At 38.8% G+C, this 23,376-nt stretch overlaps 1 protein-coding gene across 14 annotated transcripts in view; it reads right to left on the bottom strand.

Moving 5' to 3' along the window:
* The window catches only part of obscnb (obscurin, cytoskeletal calmodulin and titin-interacting RhoGEF b), a 57,349-nt gene that overhangs the window by 21,978 nt on the left and 11,995 nt on the right, over positions 1-23,376 (bottom strand). For 3 of the 14 annotated variants that reach the window (XM_082184063.1, XM_082184069.1, XM_082184074.1), the window contains 37 exons: positions 22,732-23,007; positions 21,996-22,271; positions 21,449-21,724; positions 21,055-21,330; positions 20,566-20,832; positions 20,180-20,449; positions 19,826-20,092; positions 19,355-19,621; positions 18,802-18,914; positions 18,515-18,668; positions 18,268-18,429; positions 18,061-18,165; positions 17,657-17,923; positions 16,914-17,183; positions 16,347-16,613; positions 15,900-16,166; positions 15,523-15,789; positions 15,105-15,374; positions 14,735-15,004; positions 14,362-14,628; positions 13,049-13,315; positions 12,655-12,921; positions 12,081-12,347; positions 11,517-11,783; positions 8,873-9,139; positions 8,263-8,529; positions 7,727-7,993; positions 7,205-7,471; positions 6,683-6,949; positions 6,307-6,573; positions 5,535-5,804; positions 4,716-4,985; positions 3,991-4,269; positions 3,343-3,600; positions 2,843-3,109; positions 2,339-2,611; positions 158-424 (listed from right to left, as the gene is read on the bottom strand). In XM_082184063.1, coding sequence (XP_082040189.1) covers positions 158-424; positions 2,339-2,611; positions 2,843-3,109; positions 3,343-3,600; positions 3,991-4,269; positions 4,716-4,985; positions 5,535-5,804; positions 6,307-6,573; positions 6,683-6,949; positions 7,205-7,471; positions 7,727-7,993; positions 8,263-8,529; positions 8,873-9,139; positions 11,517-11,783; positions 12,081-12,347; positions 12,655-12,921; positions 13,049-13,315; positions 14,362-14,628; positions 14,735-15,004; positions 15,105-15,374; positions 15,523-15,789; positions 15,900-16,166; positions 16,347-16,613; positions 16,914-17,183; positions 17,657-17,923; positions 18,061-18,165; positions 18,268-18,429; positions 18,515-18,668; positions 18,802-18,914; positions 19,355-19,621; positions 19,826-20,092; positions 20,180-20,449; positions 20,566-20,832; positions 21,055-21,330; positions 21,449-21,724; positions 21,996-22,271; positions 22,732-23,007 — 9,408 coding nt within the window. The remainder of the gene's footprint in view (positions 1-157; positions 425-2,338; positions 2,612-2,842; positions 3,110-3,342; positions 3,601-3,990; positions 4,270-4,715; positions 4,986-5,534; positions 5,805-6,306; positions 6,574-6,682; positions 6,950-7,204; positions 7,472-7,726; positions 7,994-8,262; positions 8,530-8,872; positions 9,140-11,516; positions 11,784-12,080; positions 12,348-12,654; positions 12,922-13,048; positions 13,316-14,361; positions 14,629-14,734; positions 15,005-15,104; positions 15,375-15,522; positions 15,790-15,899; positions 16,167-16,346; positions 16,614-16,913; positions 17,184-17,656; positions 17,924-18,060; positions 18,166-18,267; positions 18,430-18,514; positions 18,669-18,801; positions 18,915-19,354; positions 19,622-19,825; positions 20,093-20,179; positions 20,450-20,565; positions 20,833-21,054; positions 21,331-21,448; positions 21,725-21,995; positions 22,272-22,731; positions 23,008-23,376) is intronic. The other 11 variants (XM_082184070.1, XM_082184071.1, XM_082184075.1 and 8 more) reach the window with 11 other exon arrangements.

Below are 23,376 nucleotides of genomic sequence, written 5' to 3'. Positions count from 1 at the left end.
AAACCCTGAAAGTTTGACTACTGATATTTTGGTCATCAAATTGCTAAAGTCCCTGTAAAACCCTTTTTAGTAAGCCCTTATACTGAGTCTTTGTGATGATCCAAACTTTTGAGTTATGAATGACACACAGATTCTCCTCGTCTACAGGTGTGCTCACCTTGCACCCTGAGATGTGCCACAACAGAGGTTCCTTCAGCCTCACAGGAGTACATCCCCCCATCCTGGGGCTCCACACAGCTAATGTACAACCTTGCAACAGTCCAGTCCTGTTCCACTATTACCCTGCGACCATCTGCTTGCACAGGTATGCCGTTTCGTTTCCATATGGCCTTGACTGGCCGGGAATACTGACAGATGAACTCTACAGGCTGGTTCTCTGCTACATGCTGGTCCTCCATTGCACTGACCACCTCCACATTGGGATCTATAGAGGGTTGGTGGTGGGGATAAGTAATTTTCTCAAAACCCCAGTGCACTTTGGAGTAGAGTTCTTCACCTCAATCCTCTTTGAGGTATTGGGTGGTATTTAATCTAATTTGCAACTGAAATACAAGTCTCAGCAACCTTTGCAACTTCATCATCAAAGTCGCTGCTGTAGCTTTTTATATTTTTAGCCTTTCACATTTTATTACTAAGTCAGATAGTAAGTACGGTAAGTGTATCATCTTTTGCTTCTCTACTCCAAACTGACCAAGGACATGGTCAATTACAACTAACAGATGCCTAGTTGCAGTGTCAAGTCAAACTAAGGCCAAATTCTAGAAAAAGTACATGCAGCACAAAAACAGAAGCGTAGTTAAGATTGATGAGTACAATGGTCTTATTGAGTCTATGTAAGACCATTTGTCTTTTTAAGTACACATTAATTTAGTAGAATTAATTACATATATAAAAATACTGTGATTAAAATTAATGCAGCGTTTTTGCTCGTCTGCAGTCAATGCAGGCCTATATGCTACACCAGTGAAATGCTTCTAATCAAACCACACATACTGAGAGTAGGCAATACATATTCAAGCACTCATAGCTGATTCAGACCAACAATAATATATATATATATATATTTAAAGAAATCTCAGACAGAATACAAGTCTACCTCAGGCAGATCAATAAACTGAATTATAAAATGGATTGCTGGGATGGTGCTAGACTTACTGTATGTATGTCGAATTATATGCAAATAAAACAAACAATATACTGACTGCTAGAGACACCTTTTGTGATGAATAATGTTATGTCTTTGAATTTGAATAATTTAGATTATTTGGGGACTTTTCTCAGGAAATATTAACATGATTGTGATTAACTATCACGTAATTTATATATTTACAATTTTTAATGTAATGTATCGACAGTCCTAAATGAAAAATACTATACTTTCTTTTATAAAAAAATAAAATTTAAATAAACTATCTTCACGCCTCGACAGTAAGGACTGCCTGATGCCCAGCGGGCCAGTTTATCATTTGCACGTTTTTAAGTCAAACGAATTGTAACCTTATTTATAAGAATACAATGTTACATAGGTCTAAAACAATGAAAACGACAACTTTTTGTGGCAGGATCAAGTGAAAATTTTGGCTGGACAAGTACAAATCTGAACCACTGGCCTGACCGGGCCAGAAGAAATAATCCTAAACGTTGAGCCCTGGTCCATATACAAATCCAAAATCTTCATACTAATTTATTAATTTATTTATTAGTATGCCAATTTAGTAAGTAATTAGCAAGCCAAGATATTGCAGCCAAATCTGTTTTAGGTTAGAAATACATGGCACATTAACTACATGCATCCATGAATTTCCATTAAAAATACATATTTTTGTTTTCAACCTATCTTACTGTATTCTTTTGCCTAATAGTAAAGTGTCTTGGCAGCTGACAAAAATATTCCATTCTAGGCATAGGGTAACCCAAAAAGAGATTAAAGTAAACAAGAATCTTGTTCTATCAGGATTGCATTATTGAGCATGACACTGAACCGAAGGATTCTCCAGTGTAGTCTGTGCAAAAATACTTTGGATAAAGAGTAGTATTATTATTAAGTAATTTTCAGTAATATGAGTCTACAGCATAGATCAAATAACACAACAGTTATCAACTACTTAAAGGACAGATTGTGACACAATTCTAGATTTATGGTCCGACTGTAACTGTTATAAAAATCAAGAAATGTAACCCCCCCAAAAGGCAACCCAAATGCTTCAAAGAATGAGTAACTGACTTTTAGATTTAGGAAATTCATGAACACAATATTAGTCCAGTGCTATTCATTTAATTTTTAAGCCTTTAAATCGCTCTGCCAAGTGCTACTAGGCCCCTTCACCCCATTTGGTACCTTTCACTAACAGTTTGGCGGAGGATGACAGGCCACCTGTTTTGAACAGGACTGTACCCGAATCATTGGGAGAAAGGTTCCTTAGGGTGAGAGTGTGGACATGGTCTTCACCCACACTTATTTCACTGAAGGTACTGTTCTCCAAACGAGTGCCATCTAGCCACCACTGAACTCTACCTTTGGCACGGCGAGAGAGCTGGGTGGAGAAAATGGCCTGTTCGCCCACAAACACATCTGTATTCTTTATACCCGACACTATGAGGACCTCAACCTCTGCAGAGACCAGACACAGAAACCCTTAGATCACCAGTGTCTAAAAATACGCATACATTGAGTATACTCCATAAACATAATGCAAACTTTATAAAGACATAAGGGCATATTCAAAAAGCTACAGATTTTAAATAACCTCCAACATGTATGAGATAATTCTGTCTGTTTCATCTATAAATTTACTAAAACTAAAATGCATTACGCAATTGACTTAAGAGTGTTATTTGATACCTTGCACTGTGACTGATGCTGTGGTCAACTGGTTTCCAGCATCACAAGTGTAGTAGCCATTGTCCTCTGGTTCCAGATCATGGACATGGAGCTCCAGCACACATCCTTCCTGTTTCATCTCAAATTTCTTACTGGGTTGGAGCACCACTCCACCCTTTCTCCACTCTACACTTTTAACTAGTTTAGAAAGTTCACAGCGCAATGTGATACTATCTCCCTCTATTGCATTCTGGTTCTCTAACTCCTTCTGGAAGTATGCAGGTTGACCTGATGATGGATGAGAAAAGAAGTTGAAAGAATGTAAATGTCAGATTTTAAAAAGGCTGCCGATATCTGTGAAGGTATCAAAATCTTCTTTGCTCCACAAGAGAGCTAGTTACAAAGAGAAAGGAAACTAGAACATAAGTTGGTTCTTCTTGGAATCTGTTTGTGTTCACTTTCCTAGTCAACAGGCATGTTGATAAAAAAAAAACAAGTCACAGGCCTACAAACCCGTTTACCTTTTACAGTAAGGGTGGCGCAGCTTTCTGCATCTTTGGTTTTGCATGTATACACCCCTGCATCCCCTTCCTCCACCCTAAGGATGCGGAGCTGATGGACGGCTCTATCCTTGTAGAGCAGATACCTGATCCCTGCCTTTATCATCTCCTGATCTTTGTACCAGGTGACAGAGGCCTCAGGGTCGGAAGTCATGCAGGACAGTGTGACTGTTTGACCCTCTTTGGCAGTCAAGTCCAGAGGCTTCTCTAAGAATACGACTATGGACAGGAGAAACCCAAACCCAAGTGCTGTCACATCATATTGTCTACCTGAAGACTCTGAAACTTAGACACTGAGTTCAAGAAATTTGAACACCATTGAACAGATACAGTGATACACTAAAAAATCTTTACTGAGTGAAAAACAATTATGGATAGGAATTAGAGAAAATACAGCGTAGATGTCTAAATAATAAAAAGGGAATAATGAACCAAAAATGGATGAAAACTACACAATTTTGGAGTGTAGATGTAGAATGGCCAAAGCAGATGGAAAAGCAGCTAGAAGCCTTTTGTTATGATAGCGCAAAATGAATGCAGCTGCTACCTAATGACAGACAGATGATTGCTTACCACCAATGAACAGTGTTAGCCATAAGGGTCTTTTACCTTTGGGTTTCTCCTGCACCATCAAGTAGGCAACACTCTTCTCAGGGCCAACCACAAAGGCTACATCACCTGAATCATCGGGTGTGACCATTTTCAGCACTAGGCTGTGTTCCCTTCCTTGGGTGCTGATTTGATTTAAGTCATTGTTTTGAAGGTGGTTGGAGCCGAGCCACCACTCAACATTCGTAACCCCTGTATGGGACACTTCACACTTGAAGTTAGCATCCTCGCCCGTTATCACAGTCACATCCTTTAATTCTCGTGTGATTTTAACACATTCTGGGAAGGAACGTGGTGAAAGGGACTATTGAGGATCTTCCAAAAAGTCAAATGAGGTAAATTTCCCACCACTGACTTGTACTTATGGCCTGGTTTCACAGATAGGGCTTAGATTAAGCATGGATTAGGCTTTAGATAATTTAGGACATTGAAGTAGCTTTTATAAACGTGCCTTAGAAAAAAACATTACTATTGTGCAAAAACAATGGCATTGACATTTTTTAGATATGCCAGTGCAAGTTGCGTTCAGTTAAATAGCTCAGAAATGCATTGTAGTCTAGGACTTGGATTAAGCCTTGTCTGTGAAACCAGGGGTATATCTTTTATTTATTTATCTTTTAGTACTTTTTATCTACTAGGAGTGAATGAGAATGTGAGAGAATGTATTAATCCTCCAAACAGTGTAGTTTATTATTATAAAGCATCATGCTATCGTCATTAGTTACCTTTGACAGTTAATGTGGCTTTGCTTCGTTTGTCTCCTGCTTCGCATATGTACTCGCCACCATCTTCCACTGATAGCTTAAGGATCTCCAAGGTTTGGATTGTGCCATCCCTCTTTATGGAATATTTCTTTCCATCAGATAGGACCTGAGTGCCCTTCTTCCAGGTCACATTGGCACCAGGGATTGAAGTTTCACAGCATAATGAGGCACTGCCTCCCTCTGTGGCTTCCTGGCTTGTCAACTCCTTCGAAAATGATAGCACGGGGATTTCTGCCGGGAAACAGTGATACATAGAACACATTCTAAGACATGTGCCAACACCATAAACCTGAAGATTATGAGGTGTTATCAAATTTCCTTTGCAATTTCTCAGCCAGGGACAAAACTAAGCCTAACTTTGGAATGCTTTTTGCAGCATTTCTGTTATAGATCAAATTAATCATTAATGATTGAATAGTCAACCTTCTAAATGCAATATCCAAAACTCAACATACTAACAGGCAATAGTCAAGATAAGACATATTTGACAATTGAAAACAAAACAGCATAAACAGTTGCACAAAACAGCATAAAAAGTACATGCATATAAAAGTTATAAAAAAATTTTTTAATATAATTTTTTTTAAATGATGCATTAAAGCATGCATCAAACAAAGATAAATGCAAGATATATTACATATGTGGAATGTATTGAATATATATATGGATATAGGATGATCAGACACACTAAACACGTGCATAACAGTGCATGTGTTTGAAACCCAGTGTGATCATTCAAGGAGTGAAAATAAATGCATCTAAAAAGTTCTTCGGTTTTACCTCTGACTGTAAGACAAGCAAAAGAAGTGTGGGCACCCACATGGAAGGACACTGTGCCAGAGTCTTTCTGGGTGACACTTCTTAGTGTGAGTGTGTGCCTTTTGCCTTCCATTCGGATTTCATTCATCTCATTGTTCTGTAGTGGGACGTCTTGCAGTGTCCACTGAACAATGAGTGCATTATCATGAGAGACAAGGCATTCGAAATGAACGTCCTCGCCTTCATTGACAATGCAGCTCTTCAAGCCAGTTAAGATTGTGATTTCAGGTTCTGAAAGCAAATTCAGGTTTCATTTTGCAAAGAAAGCAACAAGCAACTTCAAGAAAAATGTATTCTAAATGTAAAAATATCAGGAGTAGTCAACAGGCCAAAAAATGTGATGAATAAACTTTCTCGGTGATTTAACAACCAAAACAAGCAAGTTTTTAAAACAAAATTCACAAGGTTTTGATAAAGATAGCTATCCTTTATATAAAAAAGGTTAAATTGCAAAGGGAAAAGTCTATAACGTTATGTTAATCACAAAAAACTCCTGTACGTAAATAAACTAGCAAAAGTAAGTGGGAATGCATTGGAAAAAGGTTAAATTTAAAGTGCAAAACCACGTGCACAGAGTAGGTGCTTAAAGTGATCTGGGAACGGTGGCAAGCATATCAGAAGAGAAGATGGATGGTGTAGTATTGAGGATGGTATGGAGTAGATGTGTGATCATCAAAATAGAATGATAAGTTAAAGTTAGGAGAGATGAGGACTTTTATCAGGTGATTCCTACCCTTCACGGTGAGTTTGGCAGATGTCCGATCATGTTCTGTCTCACACGAGTATTCTCCAGAGTCTCCTCCCTGCAGCTTGTAAATAATAAGCTCAGCAACAGCTCCATCTTGCTTCAGCTGACACTTGTTGCCTGCTTCTATTACACTCTTGTTTTTCCTCCAGATGACTTTGGCTCCAGGTTTCGCAAGTTCGCATCGAAACACTGCATTTTCCCCAGCCTCAGTATCCAAATCTTTCAGTGATGATTTGAAAAGAACTGGCAGTGCTGCAAAAGGTGAGTAAACAAGTGTTTCAAGGTCATCAGAAGAAATGGCTTCAAATTCAAACCGGATTATGATAACTTTTATTAGACTGAGCGTTCACTCCAAGCCTACCCTTGACTTCCAAATATGCAGTGCTTTGGCGATCTCCGGTATCACAGATATAGTCACCAGAGTCCTCAGGTTCAAGGTCATGTATGACAAGTTGTGCATGGTGACCATCTTGCTTGAATTCATATTTAGCACAGGGGCATAGACCAATTTCACCCCTTCGCCACTCAACTGGAATGTCTGCTTTGGAGAGTTCACACCGGAAGCGGATGCTCTCTCCCTCAACAGCTGTCTGGTTCTTCAGTGCTTGTGTGAAGATGGCTGGAAGTGCTGCCAATTCAAAGAGTGGCATATGATGCAAGAGATTTAATTCCAAATGTAGAGTTATTTTCCAGACAAGTAAGACCAAGACAACACAAAGGCCTTAAAGTACAGGTTACAATTAAGTTTCTTTCCTTAGCTTTATCTTCATAACAAACTGTGGAATAATTCACGCTTCATGAACACAGGGTGAGAGTGATAATGCATTTCAAAGATGGATTAGAATGATGGAAAAATTCATGGAGCATTGGGGTCTTCTCCTACCGTTAACCTTGACATTGGCAGTTGTAACGCTGTCCCCACAATCACAAGCGTAGTCGCCAGTATCTTCAGGTTTGACATCAGTGATCTTCAGCTCAACAGTAGAGCCAACTTGTTTGATGAGGTACTTTCCTCCAGAGTGGATCACCTGAGTTCCTTTCCTCCAAACCACAGGAACTGCAGGTTTGGAGAGTTCACACTGGAAGCGGATGCTCTCTCCCTCAACAGCTGTCTGGTTCTTCAGTGCTTGTGTGAAGATGGCTGGAAGTGCTGCCAATTCAAAAAGTGGCATATTATGCAAGATATTCAATTCCATATGTAGAGTTATTTTCCAGACAAGTAAGACCAAGACAACACAAAGGCCTTAAAGTACAGGTTACAATTATTTTTTTTTCCTTAGCTTTATCTTCATAACAAACTGTGTAATCATTCACGCTTCATGAACACAGGGTGAGAGTGATTATGCATTTCAAAGATGGATTAGAATGATGGAAAAATTCATGGAGCAGTGGGGTCTTCTCCTACCGTTAACCTTGACATTGGCAGTTGTAACGCTGTCCCCACAATCACAAGCGTAGTCGCCAGTATCTTCAGGTTTGACATCAGTGATCTTCAGCTCAACAGTAGAGCCGACTTGTTTGATGAGGTACTTTCCTCCAGAGTGGATCACCTGAGTTCCTTTCCTCCAAACCACAGGAACTGCAGGTTTGGAGAGCTCACATTGGAAGATGATGCTCTCTCCTTCAATAGCTGTCTGGTTCTGCATCTCTTTTGTGAAGATGGCTGGAAGAGCTGACAATTCAAAGAGTGGTATGAGATGCCAGATATTTAGTTCCAGACATACAGATGATGTAAATATAAATATTTTCCAAAGAGGATCATGACAACACAAGTGCAACGTTCCAAACAATGGTTAAAATTAAATCCATTTCTTTTTTGACCTCAACTTGATAAATGGTGGAATCATTCACACTTCATAACCAAGGAATGAATGTGACCGTGCATTTCAAAGATGTATTAGAACGTTGTAAATATTCTTGAAGCAGATGGTCTTCTCATACCGTTAACCTTGATGTTGGCAGTTGTCATGCTGTCTCCGCAATCACAAACATAGTCTCCAGAATCTTCAGGTTTGACATCTGTGATCTTCAGCTCAACAGTAGAGCCAACTTGTTTGATGAGATACTTTCCTCCAGAGTGGATCACCTGTGTTCCTTTCCTCCAAATCACGGGGACTCCAGGTTTTGAGAGTTTACAGTGCAAAGTAACACTGTCCTTCTCTTGAATCTCTTGATTCTGTAGCTCATCTTTGAAGACCACTGGTATTGCTGAAGAAGTCAGGAAAAGTAGTTGAACCAGGAACATGATCTTGTGAGATTAATTTATACTTTCCATCAAAAAATCCTTTCACTGATAAATGCAAAACTTTCTTCTGCAATTGCTAAACTTATTTTTTACCACCTTGTAAGATTTTTGATGAAAAAAGCCACCATTATGTAAATGGAAAAACTATAAACTAGACAAACAACTTATTACACCTGACAAGCCAATACACAGTACTTTACCCTACCCTACCATAAATCAAGACATTATTGAAGGACATCTATGTAGATCAGAAAACAGGAAGCGTCTTCATTGTTGAAGAGGGTTCAAATAAAAGCTCAGTCCTACCATTGACTTTGATGTTAGCGGTGGTGATGCTGTCTCCACAATCACAAGCATAGTTTCCAGCATCTTCAGGTTTAACATCAATGATCTTCAACTCAACAGTAGCCCCAACTTGTTTGATGAGGTACTTCCCTCCAGAATGGATCACCTGTGTTCCTTTCCTCCAAATCACAGGAACTCCAGTTTTTGAGAGTTTACAGTGCAGAGTAACACTGTCATCTTCATCACACGCTTGGTTTAACAGTTCTTGTGTAAACTGAACTGGGTGAGCTGTTGAGGTAAGCACTTATTGAATATTTCAGAATTTACAGCTGAAGTCATTTTTACACTATTCTATAATAAAACAAAATCTGTACAGGCAAATGCTTTCTAAATATTACACCTAATTCAGGAAAGTTGAAGAACACACCATCAAATCAATAATGTATATAAGTTGAATAAGAATGCCATCTAGTCTTCACTGTCAACACAAAAACGGTTTAAAAAAAGTGATCATTTACATTTTTTTAGACTTTCTAAAGGGAAACATGGTAATTTATAGCAATCTAGATGTAATCTTTCAAAAATAATAAATAAAACATCCACATCAAGACTGGTGACAAGATGTGTTGAAGTAGTCAAGAATCTTAATGTCTGCATCAGTTTACATCTATAAACAGTATGGCAGATCCATTTTAAGACGATGGATAACTTTTTTGATTATTTCGAACTGCTAAAAATGGCACTGTGTTAAATATAGAGACACAAAAAAGACACACAAAAAAGATTTTAAATTAAAAATGATGAAAGAACAGCCTGCAAAGGTAAAGAATAATGCTCAGACAAAAAGCAGAGTGAATGGCTCCTGACAGAAAAATCCCACAGGCTGCAGTTGGAGGATGCAATTAAAAACAAGTTCACAAAAAACGACGAACACCTCCAAACACATTTAAGTTATAATGCCACCAACAGTCTAGACTTGAAATAATGAAATAATCTTATGCAATTAATTCTGAAAAATCAAAGCAAGAGGACACAATTTATGTTTTATATCCATGATATTCAATGTTGTGGAAGTGACCATCACATTTGGTCATGTAAAGCATCAGTGCTGCTGTTCCCAAACTAGCTACTTTCACTAAACCAAGGACACTAACAAAGATAAATACCATGTAATACAAGCTAGTAATTTCTTCCTTACAACCGTCATCCACTCTCGCCCTCGTCACCTCTGACATCAGCAAGTACAATGTGGGAAACACTCTAAATAGAGTAAATCATCTAAATATTCACCAAGTATGACACTAAAACAAGCAGTGGTGCAGATAAAGCTGAAGGAGAAAAAAGCACATTTGGCTACTTATTTTCAAGTGAAAGTATATAAGAGAGAAAAAAGCCAACAATATCATGTTAGCAACATGTGCTTCATGTTTCCTTATCTAAATAGTGACTTATTTAAACCTTAAAACAGGAGCAGCTACTTCCCTCAAGATTGTTCTGTAGCAAAATGTAAGAGCAATAGTTCTAGAAATTGTAAAAAGAAAAAAGTCTCGGTCGCTAACAATATCTAAAAGGAGCAATAATGCACAGGCAAGAAGTTTAAATGTAGAAAAGTTATGATTATCATCAAGAATTAAGACACACCACAACAAAAGATTCAAATAAAAATGCGGTCATAATGCAAAAGCAAATGCGTGGCCACATGCCGCTCCAATCACAAGAATGCATCTCTGAACATTTTGACTGGGATTCACATTTTCATTTGCACATAAAGGTGCTGCACAACAGACAAGAAATGCGCAACAGTTTAATACCACTGAGCTCTGCCTGTTTCTCTCTCTTCTGTTTATGGATGATTGTTTCAGGGGCAGCGGTAGAACTGAGGAACTTTAGAGCTGTGGCAAAAGATACATTAATGTAAATTGGAGACTTTGGCTAAAACCATAAAGATCTTACAGCACAAATAGCAACGCCCATGTCAGACAATAATGGCAAATACAGAACAGGCAGACAACTTATTTTACCATAGAATTCATGCATGTTGACTTAATGAAAGCCCCCAAAAACTGACAGATTCCAGACAGTTTAGCATGTCCAAACAAGAAGGATTCAAGCTGCTGACCAAGAAAACAAAGCGAAGACAGAATTGTGACTCAAGTCAGACTAGAGCTGAAGCCTTCAATCTATATCTCTGTTCCACATTTGAACTGCACTAAACTGAAGAGAAAACTAGGCAAAACAGACAGACCGCAAAGAAGAAAAGTTTGAGGCAATACCAAAACAGATGTCTGTCAGACTATGGCATAACTGCACAGCAGGTGGAGCCACAGCAGGATACAACAAATGATCTAAAAGTTATATTTAATAATTTACAGAATGATTCTGTTCCCCATCAACAACATCTCCAGTTATGGTTTTCTGCTTTGGCATGTCATCTGCAAGAGCGTAATTTTGCTCTACACGATGAACAACAAAAATTTTGGGGCATTTCAAATCTACTGTAGGATATCAGTGAAAACCTAACATAACAAATGCAACATTAATATTCACCAACACCAAACAAACAATAATATTCAAATGTGTAACACTGTTTGTTTTTTTTTGTCAGAAAAGTGCAGCTAGGAAAGAATGGTTAAAAACTACCAGAAAGAATAAGAAAGGTTCATACCCTTGATCTTCATATTGGCTGTGGTTGTCTTATCACCACACACACATGTGTAGTCTCCTTCATCTTCACATTTGAGATCAGTGATCTTCAGCTCCACCTTTGAGGCAATCTGCCTGATGATGTACTTTCCTCCAGACTGGATAACATGGCTTCCTTTTTTCCACTGCACAGAGATGCCAGGTTTGGAAAGCTCACAGGACAGAGTAGCACTGCCTCCTTCATCACACTCTAGGTTCTGTAGCTCATGTGTGAAGACCACTGGTAATGCTAAGGAACCATGAAGAAATGTTGGAACCATATTACACAAACAACTTAAGACAATATTAAAGAACTGGACTGAAGAGAGGTCTTTCCAATCTTAACGAAATAATATGTATTCCAGTTGTGAGCCCTACCAATTAAGCAAAACAAAATTTTACCATTAGTATAAGAGAAACTCCTGATCAAAAATAACTTCACGGCACAGTGGAAGACTGTGTTTAAGTAATTCCAAGAACAGTCACTATTCAAAAAAGTGCATAAAATATAAAACGGTGGTGTTTACATTCAGTACATCATTCCTACCATTGACGGTAATGATAGATGAGGTCTTGTCAAACCCACAATCACAACTATAGACTCCAGCATCTTCAGGTTTGACATCAGTGATCTTCAGCTCGAAAGTAGATCCAACTTTATTGATGTGGTATTTCTCTCCAGAATGGATCACCTGTGTTCCTTTCCTCCAAACCACAGGCACTCCTTGTTTGGAAAGCTCACATTGAAGAGTAACACTGTCCATTTCTTGACACTCCTGGTTTTGTAGTTCTCGTTTGAAGATCAGGGGTAAAGCTAAGAAGCAATTGGCGTTGTAACAGTTTGTTAGTATAGTGCACTCTGGACACAATTTAAAAGCACAACATGAAAAACCATTCACAAACCTTCCAAAGACAACTGGAGATAAGAAAAGACAGAACATCTTACAAGACAAGATTGGCAAATTTTTGTATTAGTAAAGTTATCTTAAAAAAATCTCTCTATAAAAGTTCCCTTCAGGCAACTAACCAGTAAAGGTAAAAATATAAAATAAAACGTATTTTTACTCAGGAAAGAGTGAACAACAGACATTCACATATATAAGACTGAATGAACTTCATACCCTTGATCTTAATGTTTGCCGTAGTCTTTTTGTCCCCACACAAACATGTGTATTGTCCAGCATCTTCAGGTTTGAGGTCAGCAATCTTCAACTCAAAAGTAGCTGCATCTTGCTTGATGAGATACTTTTCCCCAGAATGGAGAACCTGTGTTCCTTTCTTCCAAACAACTGGAACTCCAGATTTTGAGAGTTCACAGCGAAGAGTAACACTGTCTCCTTCTTCACACTCTTGGCTTTGTAGCTCACGTTTGAAGACCACCGGTAATGCTGAAGTGTAATTGTGTGATAAATCAAAGGTGTACAATAATTATTACCCTACATATTGATCAAGTTAGTTGACAACATATATTGACATTTCAGTGTATTGCTTGCAATGAATAAGCTTTATCCATACCACTGACAACAACACTTGCTGTTGTTTTCTCGTTTCCACATTCACATGAATATTCTCCACTGTCCTCAGTCACTACATCTGAAATCTGTAGCTCAAACATGGTGTCCCTCTGTGTTATCTGATATCTTCCCCCATGTTTCACGATTTCAGTTCCCTTCTTCCATTGCACTTGGCAGCCAGGTTTTGAGAGCTCGCAGGAAAGTAAAACTTTCCCGGCTTCGGTAACCTGCTGGTTCTTCATCTGCCCCTTGAACCTGGCAGGCACCACTGGAGAACGAACAAGCATCATATAATTAAAATTCTTCAAATTCTTCAATTCTTTTAACGTCCAAAAGACAGGATGGAGGATCATTGGGATGAAATGATGAAGGCATGACAAGGAAGTTATGATAAGCCGAATAAGTTCGGTGTTATTTTGTATCAGGATGGGATTAGGCTATTAGTATATCTTTACATCATTCTTGGTGGTCAAAATTTTCACAGAAATATACAAACAAAAAATCTATTCCAATACATCCATTGTACCAGGCCTACATGGATAAAAATATGATATACTATATATACAAAGACTGACACCACTTGTGGGGTGGTGGTGGCGCAATGGATAAGACACATGCCTTTGGTGTGAGAGACCTGGGTTCGAATCCACTGTGAGACACCAATGTGTCCCTGAGCAAGACACTTAACCCCTAGTTGCTCCAGAGGCGTGCGACCTCTGACATATATAGGAATTGTAAGCCGCTTTGGATAAAACACAAAACACAAATGCTGATGTGCCATTTCAAAAATTTGACAATTCGACATAGAGCTTGATAGACATCAACTGGAAATCTCAATGGGTTCTTCATAAAATCTTAAAATAATAAGACAAGGATTCTAATGGTACATTATCATACTTGTGAAAGTATAATATAAAGTGCCAGTACTCTGAACTTCTGCAAACAACAATGTATGAGACCATCAGCAAAATACCTGGCAGTAACATCGCCACACAGAAACCCAAAAGTTAAATGCAAAAATGCAGAAAGTAAACTATACAACACATATGCTGTCTTAAACTGTACTTACCAGAAATATTTTCAAAGATTTACCTTACTTAGGTAAAGCTTGCCTTCCTGCATTCCCTCTGACTTTCGTGTTCATATTCAACAAAAACTTGACTGTCAGAGGAGTTATTTAATAAAGAATTGATAAAAGTAATCTAAACTGTAAGCATCTGGAATCTGTCCATCTAAAAAAAATAAGATTCTCAGCCTTCAAGGCATTATTTTCAAGCTAAGCTAATACATTGCAATAAACACCAAGGTTCTTACCTTTCACTGTCAATTTGGCTGTACTCTTTGTAGAGCCAATGTCACAGGTGTATACCTCGCTGTCACTCTTCTCCAGATCCTTCATGTTGAGGATGAGGACGGTTCCCTTCTGCGTCAGCTCATACCTTCCTCCAGCCTTGATCTCCTTTGTTCCTTTCAGCCAGGTGACTTTAGAGGCAGGATGGGCGGTTTCACATTCAAAGGAGACAGCACTATTCTCTTCTGCAGTGGCGTTCTTTAGCTCACAAATGAATTTGTTGGCCAGTTCTACAGAGGGAATGAAACACTAAGGTAAATATATTTCTCCTTTTTAGGAGTATGGGATTTCCCCCGTTGTATATTTAAAAAATACCATTAGGTTTAAAATTCTTACCTTTGATCTCTAGTTTAGCCTTGGAGGTTGGACCACCGGTGACCTCACAGCTATATTCTCCAGAGTCTTTGTCATTGACGTTGTGGATAGTCAGCTTTATGAGCGTCTGCTCCTGACTGATTTCATATTTTTGGCTCTTTCTGATAGACTTGCCATCCTTGGACCACTTCACTTCCAGGCCACATTGAGAAAGCTCACAGGAGAATACGGCATCTTCACCAATTTTGGCACTAACACCCTGAAGCTCTTTAGATATGGTAGGAACTTCACCTACCCCCCCAAAATAAGATACGCCTTGATTAAGCGAAACCGGATTTGTGTTAAAACTTGATTCAAATTCATTGCTCTTGTTTTTATTGCACTTACTCACCCTCAATAGAAAGTGTTGCCTTTGAGCTCAAATCTTTGAGAGTGAAGACCACCTCACCAGAATCAGAAGCTGAGACTGATTTAATTGTTAAGGTATACTTGCGCCCTTTGCTGCTTATCTGGAAACGGCCTCCATCAGTGACAGGTTGGCCTTTTAAGCTCCAGGAGCACTTCTCTGAGCTTTCCCGGGACAAGATACACTCAAATGTGCAGTTTTCACCTGCTTTGGCCTCTATCGACTTAAGACGCTTGGTGATCCCGATGTGGATATCTGGGGTTAAACAACAAAGGCATTATTGGAAAAACACCAAAAACTTCTTCTTCATCTGTTTTCATAGAAGCATACATGTAAAAAACAAAATAAATTACACTACAGTGTCACTATAGCACAAGAGTATTACCATAGTTTGTTGACATACCTCTGACAGTGACCTTGGACTTGGAGAGGTCCGTGCCAAGATCGCAGCTGTACTCCCCAGCGTCAGCTTGCATGACGTCGTGGATAGTCAGTCCCAAGGACTTACCATCATGGAGGAGCTCGTATTTTTGGCCTGCAGACAAGACTGTACCATCTTTGCACCACACAGGGGCCACTCTGGGCTTTGAGGCTTCACACTTAAGGGTCACTGTACCCTTCTCCTCTGCAACTACATCATCTAGCAACTTCAGGAATACAGCTTTCTTTTCTGAATGTCAATAAATAAAAAAGTGCATCAAACCAAAATCTGTTAAAAAATTTCTTCATCTTTCACATTCAGCTTTTCTGTTTTATTTAGACATTGTCATATGACCTCACCTTTGACCTTCAGGCATACTGTTTCTTTCACATCTCTTATGCTGAATGACACCTTCCCACCATCCTCAGGTGCTAGGTTCTTGAGAGAGAGTGTATGGGTCTTATCCACATGGGTGATGGCATTGACTTCATTGTTGAACAGCAGCTTGTCATTGAGCGTCCATTGGACTTCTTCATCAGCATAGTTAACCTCACAGGTGAACACAGCATCACCATCTTCATCCACCTCAACATCTGTCAGATGTTTGGTGATCTGGATTTTACGCACTATATCAAGAAAAAAAAAAACATCAAAGAGTTTTATCAGAGTGGAACCAGCAACACCTATATAATGCCTTTTGGTGTAGTCAAAGCCTCTTACAAGCAACCCTAACCCTAGCGGGCTGGATGTATAAAGGGAATGCAATTTGAAACAACATGCTTCGAATGCCTTCTTTATGACTTTACCTTCTACTTTGAGAACGGCTTTGCTCTCACAGACCCCGACCTGACAGCGATACTCTCCAGAGTCCTCTGCACTCAAAGCTTGTATAATCAGCTGCACATTGGCGTCCTTTTGCTTCATGCTGTACTTGCTAGAAGCCTCCAGAGCAGTTTGACTCTTAAACCACTGCACTTCTTTTGGTGGGGCAGAGAACTTGCAGCACAGTGTGGTGGAAGTCTTCTCCTTGGCTGACACATCCTTGAGAGGCTCAAGGACTTCAATGGGACGCTCTATGGGGCGAAATGAACAGTGACTTTGAAAACAAAAGTTCACAAAACTACTATATCCTACAGCATTACGTTTCATCTGTAGTAAACATATAACCAGAACAAAATAAACCTTTTTAAAGCTCTTCAAAGCACTCAGCCTAAACATTTCTGCAGCAATTTAAATTCTACAATAGCTAACATTTCTGTATCAATTCTATCATGCATCATTATCAAAAACTATTTAATTGTAATTATTAGATTCATATTAGATCACTTTTAGAGTGGCTATTTTGCAAATCTTGTTTAAACCAAGTCCCTAACCTTTCACTTTGAGCTCAGCTGTTGATTTGCTCTTTCCGGCTGTGAACTGTACCGGGCCTGACATGGAGGCCTTGGTCTTCTTAAAAGTGAGGTGGTGCATGGTTCCCTCTTTCTCCATCTCGATATCTGCGCTCTCATTTAGCTGTTCCCCATTCAGCATCCACTTCACTGGTTTGACTGTCTCCACGCTGACTTCCACTTCAAAGTGGGCGGCAAATGGCTCAGTCACCTCCACAGAACTCAGCTCCCGTACTATGCTGATAGCCTGCTCTGAAAGTTGTGATTATACAGTATAGTGCTGTGTCAAAAAAATTGCTACATAAAAAGTTTATTGTTATAAAATTCTTTAAAAAAACACTTTAGATTTCAGAAAAGTCAAACTTGCGTGGAAATAAAACAAAATGCATGTAAGCTAAATATACATAACAGAAATTTAAACTGTAAGCAAACATTAATTTGTCCCTGTTTAGAAGGGCAAATTAATAAGATAAATACGATTTTTTAAATATAGTTAAAATCACAAACAGGCTCATACTTGTCTGTTGCAGATCAATTAAAACTGATCTACAAACTGTTATCAAATAAGTAAAAACATGCAATTACATAATGTCCACCCTTTTACAGACAGTTTTCTTTTTTGTTTTCTTCTTTAATAGTGTGTGGTTGTGCTTCATGAGTTCAGTTGTGTTTTCATCCTAAAATGTTATCATTATTATTTTAATCATAACTGAAAAGGTTTTTACCCTCTACTAGTAGCTGACATGAAGTCTTATCATCAATGGCGTCACACATGTATGTGTCCTCATCATCAGAGTCCACATCGATGATGGTGAGCTTCCTGTAGATGTCCTCACTGGTGATCTCATGCTTCTCGCTGGGTTTGAGCTCCGACTTGTTCTTGTACCATGTGACTTTAGCACTGGCCCGTGACACCTGACACTCTAAGTATGCGCGGTGTTTGAACATGGCGATTTTGTCTCTCAGTTTCTTCACAAATCTGACAGGCAGTTCTGTAACGATTATAAGGTGACTTGGGGGGTGATTTGTTAGACAACAGTAGAAACACTACACAGCCCAGGCTGTAGTTCATTAGTCTTAACACTGAATGCAAAATGCATGCAGATATGATAGACACATGACCACGAACCTTTAACCTTTAGTTTAGCGGTTGAAGAGGCCTTCTCAGCTGTGAACTTGATTTCACCAGCATCCTCAGCCTTTACAGATTTGAAAAGTAGTACGTATGTTCTTCCTGAGAGAAAGAGAGTTTTAAATGAGTTTGAGAGTTATTGATCTGTCCCTATTGGAACTGAATTTATGCTTGTTTGATCTTAGTACATTCAGTTCAACTCACCCTCCTGCCTCATCTTGATGTTGTCTCCAGCTTTGAGCTTGGCATCCCCTTTGCGCCACTGAGCCTCTACTTCATCGTGAGAGACCTCACAAACAAACGTTGCACTCTCCTTCTCTGTCACCTCTGTGTCCTGCAGTGGCTTTACTATTTTAATATCTCGGGCTGCAAGAATTCAAATATAATCATTTATTCATGTGACACTACAAAATGTTTGAGTATCTCCCACTCAGAATTCATTCATCTTTACCATGAACCGTAAGCTTGGCTGAAGTATTGTCATCTGTTGTTCTACACATATACTGGCCCTGGTCCTCATATGCACACTTGTGGATGAGGAGGGTGCGCTTGTTGGCCTGGGATTGAATGCCAAATTTCTTTCCTGGCTTTAGTTCCTCATCATCCTAATAGAGCAATAATGACACAGCTACATCAACATTTTCTTTTACTAGTTCTATTTTCAAAATTATTTTATATTCCATTCATATGTGACTACACAATTTTTTTTTAAACAATTCTAAAGGGAATTACTAATACCTTAAACCACTTGACATCAGCATTTGCTCTTGATACTTCACATTCAAATGTGACTTTCTCCTTTTCAGGAGAAACGATATCCCGTAGGGGTTTGAGGATCTTCGCAGCTGGCTCTGTGGACACAACACCAATTATTACGGTTGCAATCATTCTAGATTTTAACACTGGTGTATACGTCATGGTTCTTTTCATAAGTTTCATATACACCTTACTAAACCCCCATTAAGCGACTCTTACACAGGCTGCAAAAAGTTAATCATGCTCAAGGACACAATATAAGAACATAAAATGTGGAAATTAATATAGTTTGTATTGTGGAATATATTTAAAATATTGGATATGGAGCTTCTACAAGTACTAAACTTAATCTCATGTAAATACTATCTTACTGAAAAAAATATCTTAAAAAATATCTTACTGAATCTTGCAATTCACTTAACAGCACAACCCAATTATTGGATGATGCATTAACCCTAAATTACCGACTTACACCCTTTGCATGCCAAGAATTATAAGTGGGCTTAAACCTAAAGACGCCAATATACAAACTAACCTGTAACAATTAGTTTTCCAGAAGTATGGACATCCTCAGCTTGAAAGGTAATAGCTCCACCATCACTTGTCTTCAGCTGGGACATAGTCAGGCTGTGCTTGTTGCCCAATGCTGTAATGATGATATTGGGTCCTGCCTTCAGTTTCATTCCATCTTTGCTCCAGGATCCTTCTACATCAGCCTTGCTAAGCTCGACCTCCATAGTGATGGTCTCTTTTTCTTGTACTTTCACCTCTTTCAGGCCTTTTACTACCTGAATCTTCTTAACTGAAAAGTAAAAAAACAATGGAAATCCAATGATGAGACGCTTTTAGGAAGGCATAATTGAATGTGCATTTCGGTTAATGATTTTCATGGTAAATTTTTATTAACTACTAGGTTATATATAGTCATCATAGCAAACATATGGAATGAAAATATTATGATCGAAAGAGTAATTCTGTGATGGAGTAACAATAAAGAAAGCCCTACTTTCTACTGTCAGTTTGGCCTGGGTCTTGTCATCTAGGGTTTCACATGAGTAATGTCCTCTGTCAGCATATGCCACGCTCTTGAGGACCAAAGTCTGCTTGAAACCCTCCACATGAATCTCCAGATTTCCTCCTTGCTGTAGAACCACACCATTCTTCATCCACTTCACATCTGTTGAGGGTTTACTCAGCTCCACTTCCAACCGAACTGTGTCCTGCTCCTGCACAGTCACATCTACAAGCTTCTTCTTAAATGTGACAGGAAGCTCTGCAAGATACAAGATACAGATGTGTGTACTGAGAAACATGTGTTTGCCTACGGATATTTTTCATTACGCTTAACAGTTATCCTTACCTTGTACTTGGAGTGTGGCTTTGCATACTTTCCCATCGGCATCGATACTGATCTCTCCTGTGTCCTCCTGAGTGACAGCTATGATAGTGAGGGAGTAGCTGCTTCCTCCAAAAGCTAACTTAAATTTGGGACTAGCTGTTATAGGAAGACCATTATGCAGCCATCTAACACTGACATCGGCTGGTGAGATAGAGCATTTGAAGATGGCATCTTTGCCTTCATTTGCAACAACATTGTTCAGCTTGGTAGTGAACCTCACCAGACGTGGGGCTGTGAGAAAATAGATTGAATATTTCAAAACATCTATCACTTAAAAAAATATTAAGTTGCGTTTGTTCATTTGATGAGAATTTATGACTTTCAGACATGACACTGATGGTTCTTACCTTTAGTGGTGACTTTGGTGGTGGTTTTGTCATCTTTGCATTCACAGCTGTACTCCCCTTCATCCTCCTGAGCCACAGCGGAGACAATCAAGATGCAGTTGGTGCTATCAGTGCGGATGCTGAATCTGCCGCCCGGTTTGATTTCTTTGCTGTTATGCTTCCAGAGGACATTAGCTGTGGCTTTGTTGAGGGTGCAGGAAAGGGTCATGGTGCTTTCTAGTGCTGCAGATACCGGTTGCAATGGCACCACAAATTTTAAAGGTACCTCTGCATGGAATAATTGAGGGGGAAAATTAAATCATATTTTGTCTGCAATCAGTTAGATTTAGTATTTCAATAAGCGCAATTATATCTTACATTAATTACTTTGAAAACTTCATATGTATAAGTATAAAGACAAAATAAATTTATTTAATTTAATTAATTATTTTTTCAAAATAAATATGCAGTAAAATTTTCATTGCTTTGAAATAGCAAATTAGCTTTTACCTTTGACCTGAACCTTGAACTCCACCTTGTCATCAGCAGTTTGGCAGGAGTAAGTGCCATTGTCTTTAGATTCAGAGGACTGAACAATTAGGACACGTGAGCGACCTTCCTGTTTCATCTCATACTTTGATCCATCTTTTAGTTCCACTCCATCCCTGAACCACTTAACACTACAACTCTCTGACATCACCTCGGTTTTTAAAACAACCTTCTCTTTTGACTCGACCATCACAGTTTCTTTTGTCACAGATGTCTTCTGGAATTTGGTAGTGATATCTGAATAAAAAATAGGAAATATTCACTAAATTGTAACCATGTTCTGGAGGAAGATAGAAGATTGTTCATTAATGGAGGTTTGTTCATTAATGGACACTTATGTCCTAGAAAGTCTTACCTTCCAGCTGAATCTTAAAGAGAAGTTTTTCATTACCAACTTCACAGGTATATTCTCCAGCCTCCTTCTTCTCCACGTTCTCCAGCACCAGCTGACGGCTCTTGCCCTTTGACTCCATGTGGACAGTCTTACTGGAGCTCAACTGCTTGCCATCTTTGAACCATTTCACCTCAGTTTTGAGGTCAGAAACTTCACAGCTCAGAGTGGCTTTCTGGGATGCTGAAACCTTAACTTCCTTCTGATAAGAGTCTTTGTTGGTGAAGGCAGTTTTGAGCTCTAATGAAAAGGTATAAAGAGTTTACTTCATTCAAAGAGTTTAGTTTGCCAATTTACAGAGAAAGTCAATACTAAAGTGACACATTAAATATGACACTAGAGAAGAAATATTTTCATACCGGCTTTTAAACAACCCAAAGAAGACTGTTAAGATTTGACATATTTCACTTATCAGTGCAAATTGTGAATAAGTTATTTGGTGTGGCCAAGACCAACCACTGATGACCAAATGCACAGAGCCAAAATGAACAGTCCAAAATGTTTTCCATACCTGTCACCTGAATCTTAAAGGGCAGTTTCTCATTCCCAACTTCACAGGTATATTCTCCAGCATCCTTCTTCTCCACATTCTCCAGCACCAGCTGACGGCTCTTGCCCTTTGACTCCATGTGGACAGTCTTACTGGAGCTCAACTGCTTGCCATCCTTGAACCATTTCACCTCAGTCTTGAGGTCAGAAACTTCACAGCTCAGTGTGGCTTTTTGGGAAGCAGCTATTTTGACTTCCTTCTGATAGGAGTCCTTGTTGGTGAAGGCAGCTTGCATGTCTAGTTGGGCAGGTACAGTGCACCATGGATCCAATATAACAAAACAGAATTATTTGAGTCAATATATTACTTAAAGTTATAGATGTCAGATACTATAAGGACTGGATTGTTGAGAAAGCCAGAATGGATCTTAAATTGTGGTCTATTTTTTAAGCAAATAAATCCAAATCACATTGCAGACTAAAACTTTTTTAGTAGCATTGAATTCAGCAAAACACTGCTTTTTAATTTTAAAATGTACCACTTCTTGAACAGAAAAACTACATGTATTACTAAATCTACAAACACATGTTAATAAGATCAATGGTCTCTTTCACCAAGGGCAATTTTTTATTGCTACATGTAGAATTAGCTTTTGTCAAGCTTCACTGTATTACTGTAGTTCTGGTCTTTTTCATTTGCAAGAAAAACTAAAGTAGAAACAGAGTGTCAATAGACAAACACAAGAATATTCCCATACCTGTCACCTGAATTTTAAAAGCAAGTTTCTCATTCCCAACTTCACAGGTATATTCTCCAACATCCTTCTTCTCCACGCTCTCCAGCACCAGCTGACGGCTCTTGCCCTTTGACTCCATGTGGACAGTCTTACTGGAGCTCAACTGCTTGCCGTCCTTGAACCATTTCACCTCAGTCTTGAGGTCAGAAACTTCACAGCTCAGTGTGGCTTTCTGGGATGCTGAAACTTTCACTTCCTTCTGATAGGAGTCCTTGTTGGAGAAGGCGGCTTGAATGTCTGGTTGGGCATTAGACAATATCAGAAAACAGTACTCTTTGGGCAATTATATCACTCAAAATATTAAACAACAGATACTGCAAGGACTCTATACTTGAACATTTAAGAATACATCATAAACCGCAAATCATTCCACAAAAAACAAAAACAAATTACATTACAGACTGAAACAGGCAACACATTTTTCTGCCTATAAGTGTACCACTTCTTAAAGAAAGAAAAGTATATAAATAGTTGTATCTATAAAGACACATTAATGAAATCTTGTGGCATGCTTTTTTTTTTACCAGAAGCAAGGCATACTGTATCAAACCCCTTTGTTATATTTAAAGTTGGTTTTCTTAATCTTTGTTGACTTACTGTATTGTA

The sequence above is a fragment of the Leuciscus leuciscus genome (assembly GCF_965113295.1).
Source record: "Leuciscus leuciscus genome assembly, chromosome: 11".
NCBI lineage: Eukaryota > Metazoa > Chordata > Actinopteri > Cypriniformes > Leuciscidae > Leuciscus > Leuciscus leuciscus.
Note: the sequence above shows the minus strand (reverse complement) of the source record. Positions and strands in the feature narration are given on the sequence as shown.